Below are 3,227 nucleotides of genomic sequence, written 5' to 3'. Positions count from 1 at the left end.
TTTCTACAGCAGCAAGGACTCCTCTGCAGTCTACAGCAGCCCCTGCTCCCAGTGCACTCTCAGCCAGCACCAGCTGGAGCTCAAGTAAGAGAGCTACAGAAAGGTTCTTCTGAAAAGAGAGATGCTCAGGCTGGAGGGTGCTCTAAGACTTGCAATAAGTCTCCCTCAGAGAAGTGTGAACTAACATTGTTCTGCCTTCTCCTCTTCAACAGACAACTGTGTTCAATGTCAACAAATGCCCAACATCAGCTCAGTGAGTGAGTTCCTCCTGCTGGCATTCGCAGACACGCACGAGCTGCAGCTCCTGCACTTCGCGCTCTTCCTGGGCATCTACCTGGCTGCCCTCCTGGGCAACGGCCTCATCCTCAGCGCCGTAGCCTACGACCACCGCCTCCACACCCCCATGTACTTCTTCCTGCTCAACCTCGCCCTCCTTGACCTGGGCTGCATCTCCACCACTCTGCCCAAAGCCATGGCCAATGCCCTCTGGGACACCAGGGCCATCTCCTATCAAGGATGTGCTGCTCAAGTTCTCTTTTTTGTCTTCTTCTTTGGCTCAGAGTTTTCCCTTCTCACCGTCATGGCCTACGACCGCTACGTTGCCATCTGCAAGCCCCTGCACTATGGGAGCCTCCTGAGCAGCAGAGCTTGTGCCCAGATGGCAGCAGCTGCCTGGGGCAGTGGATTTCTCAATGCTGTCCTGCACACGGCCAACACATTTTCCCTTCCCCTCTGCCAAGGCAACTCTGTTGACCAATTCTTTTGTCAAATTCCCCAGATCATCAAGCTCTCCTGCTCAGATTCCTACCTCAGGGAAGTTTGGGCACTTGTATTTAGTTTTTCTTTAGCATTTGGTTGTTTTGTTTTCATTGTTTTCTCCTACATGCAGATCTTCAGGGCAGTGCTGAGGATGCCCTCTGAGCAGGCCCGGCACAAAGCCTTTTCCACGTGCCTCCCTCACCTGGCTGTGGTCTCCCTGTTTCTTAGCACTGCCATGTTTGCCTACCTGAGGCCCCCCTCCATCTCTTCCGCATCCCTGGACCTGGTGGTGGCTGTTTTGTACTCAGTGTTGCCTCCAGCAGTGAATCCCCTCATTTACAGCATGAGGAACCAGGAGCTCAAACATACAGTGAGGAAACTATTTTATACCTCTTTCTTCAGCATTAATAATGTGCATAAAATACTAATAGAATTTCTGCAAACAAACACTCTTAGTTCAAATTCTTGAAAGTAATTTTCTTTATTATTATTTCCTTTAACTTGTGGCATTGATTTAATGTTATTCTAAGCCTCCTAATTATTATTTTATTATTATTATTACGACGTTGATAATTTCAAATACCTTTACAATCAATATTCTTGTTTAAATAAAGAAACTGGGACAATTTCATTAGTCTCTACTGCAATCTCTTCCCATCACCAGTGCCTCCAGCAGTGAACACACATGAGGAACTTGGAACTAATGGATGCAGTGAGGACACTGCTTGAATACATATGCTTCTGGTTCTTTGACTATAACAATAAGCTTATAATCAGAAACATCTATTTTTTCAGAAATCTTTAAGATACTTTTTTTTTTTCTTTTTATTTGTCTGTGTTGTTATTTTCACTAGCTATTGTTTCAGATATAAATAATATTAATCTTAGCCTCCTGCTTCTTAAAGATTTACCTACAGAACCAGGCTTCCTGTGTAGATAAACAATAAAGAATCCAGAAGAAATTCATTGGTCTGAGCTGCCATCTCTTCCGATCCCCTCAGGAGCTGGGGGAGCACTTGTTGGGGCACTTGTGTTTTAGTATTTCTTTAGCCTTTGGTTCTTTTGTTTTCATTGTGCTGTTGTATGTGCAAATCTTCAGGGCAATGCTGAGGATACCCTCTGAGCAGGGCAGGCACAAAGCCTTTTCCACGTGCCTCCCTCACCTGGCCATGGTCTTCCTCTTTCTCAGCACTTCCATGTTTGCCTACCTGAAGCCCGCTTCCATCTCTTCCCCATCTCTGGACTTGGTGGTGTCACTTTTGTACTCAGTAGTACCTCCAGCAGTGAACCCCCTCATGTACAGCATGAGGAACCAGGAGCTCAAGGTTCCAGAGGGGAAACTGTTTCTATATGTGCTTCTTAAGCATCAGTGTTGTTAACATTATTGTGATTTGTATCATATCGTTTTTTGTACTTAGTATTATTATCATATTGTACTACTACTAATAATCCTCTAAACGCTACCATTCTATCTGAGAAGCTGACATGAGAGATTTTCATTTCATTTTTCATTTTGATTATTTTCATAACTTTTGATATTGGCTTAATTTTTTAAGTAATTTATTTACTTTAACTACATCTTCTAATCAACCTATTGAACTAGACTTCCTCTGTAAGTATAGACAATAAAGAAGACAGCATAAATTCATTGGACTCAGTATCCCTCTCTTCCCATCTCCTCTGATTCTGGGGGAGCAGCCCCAGCACGCAGGAGAGGCTCAGGGCCAAGAGGCTCACCGCCCACTGGGCTCTGCCTCTCTGCTGCCTTTGGGTTGGGGCTGCTGCTTCCCTGGAGCCATGGCCATGGCCAGCAGCAGGACGTGGCCTTTTCACTGCTACTCCCTTTGGCTTCCTCATTGTTCTCTCGTGCTTTCACATTCAACTAAGTCTTCAGATCTCATGTATCTTGCTGTCTGTACAGTGGCATCTCTTTCATTGCACAGCTCTTCCAAAGCTGGTGGAAGGAATATACGCAAGGAACTGCTGCATGAATGGACCTCTTGCTTTTCTGGCCTTCACTGTGGATCAGAATTTCAGAGTGCTCAGTGTAGTGCTGGACTGGGAGCTCCCTTCTTGGCTGGCCATGGCTCAGCAAACAATAACTGGCCTTGACTGGCCTGGAACTGTCCCGGTTGTGCTTAGTCTGATGGCAAATAACATGCTGGAGAGGAATGTGGAGCTGCTCTGTGGCTGGGCCAGGCCTCTTGTGCTGGCCTGGGGAGCGGGGCTGCCCCTGCGGGGCACAGGCACTGTGTGCTGGGGATCTCCCAGGCAAGAGAGCAGGGCTCCTGCAGCTTCACGGACCTCCATCTCCTGAGCTGGGGCTGGCCCCAGCGCGGGGGCTGCTGGGGAGGCCCAGAGCTGCCTTTGAGGCAGCAGCTGCGGTGCCTTTGAGGGGCTGGGGCTGTGGTGGCCATGCCCAGAGCCCTGCAGCAGCCTGCAGTAGGCACTGCCCTGGGGCCAACCCA

At 47.8% G+C, this 3,227-nt stretch overlaps 1 protein-coding gene across 1 annotated transcript; it reads left to right on the top strand.

Annotated features, from left to right (window-relative positions):
- Positions 1-235: 235 nt before the first annotated feature.
- Positions 236-1,228, top strand: LOC311216109 (olfactory receptor 14C36-like; the record flags this gene model as incomplete). The annotated part of the gene is made up of 1 exon (XM_084297655.1): positions 236-1,228. The coding sequence occupies one exon, from the start codon at positions 236-238 to the stop codon at positions 1,226-1,228; it is 993 nt and encodes a 330-aa protein (XP_084153781.1).
- Positions 1,229-3,227: the final 1,999 nt, after the last annotated feature.

This window comes from Netta rufina (genome assembly GCF_964035555.1).
Source record: "Netta rufina genome assembly, chromosome: 18".
NCBI classification, from domain to species: Eukaryota; Metazoa; Chordata; class Aves; order Anseriformes; family Anatidae; genus Netta; species Netta rufina.
The sequence above is the reverse complement of the archived record's forward strand: the minus strand, read 5'-3'. Positions and strand labels throughout refer to the sequence as shown.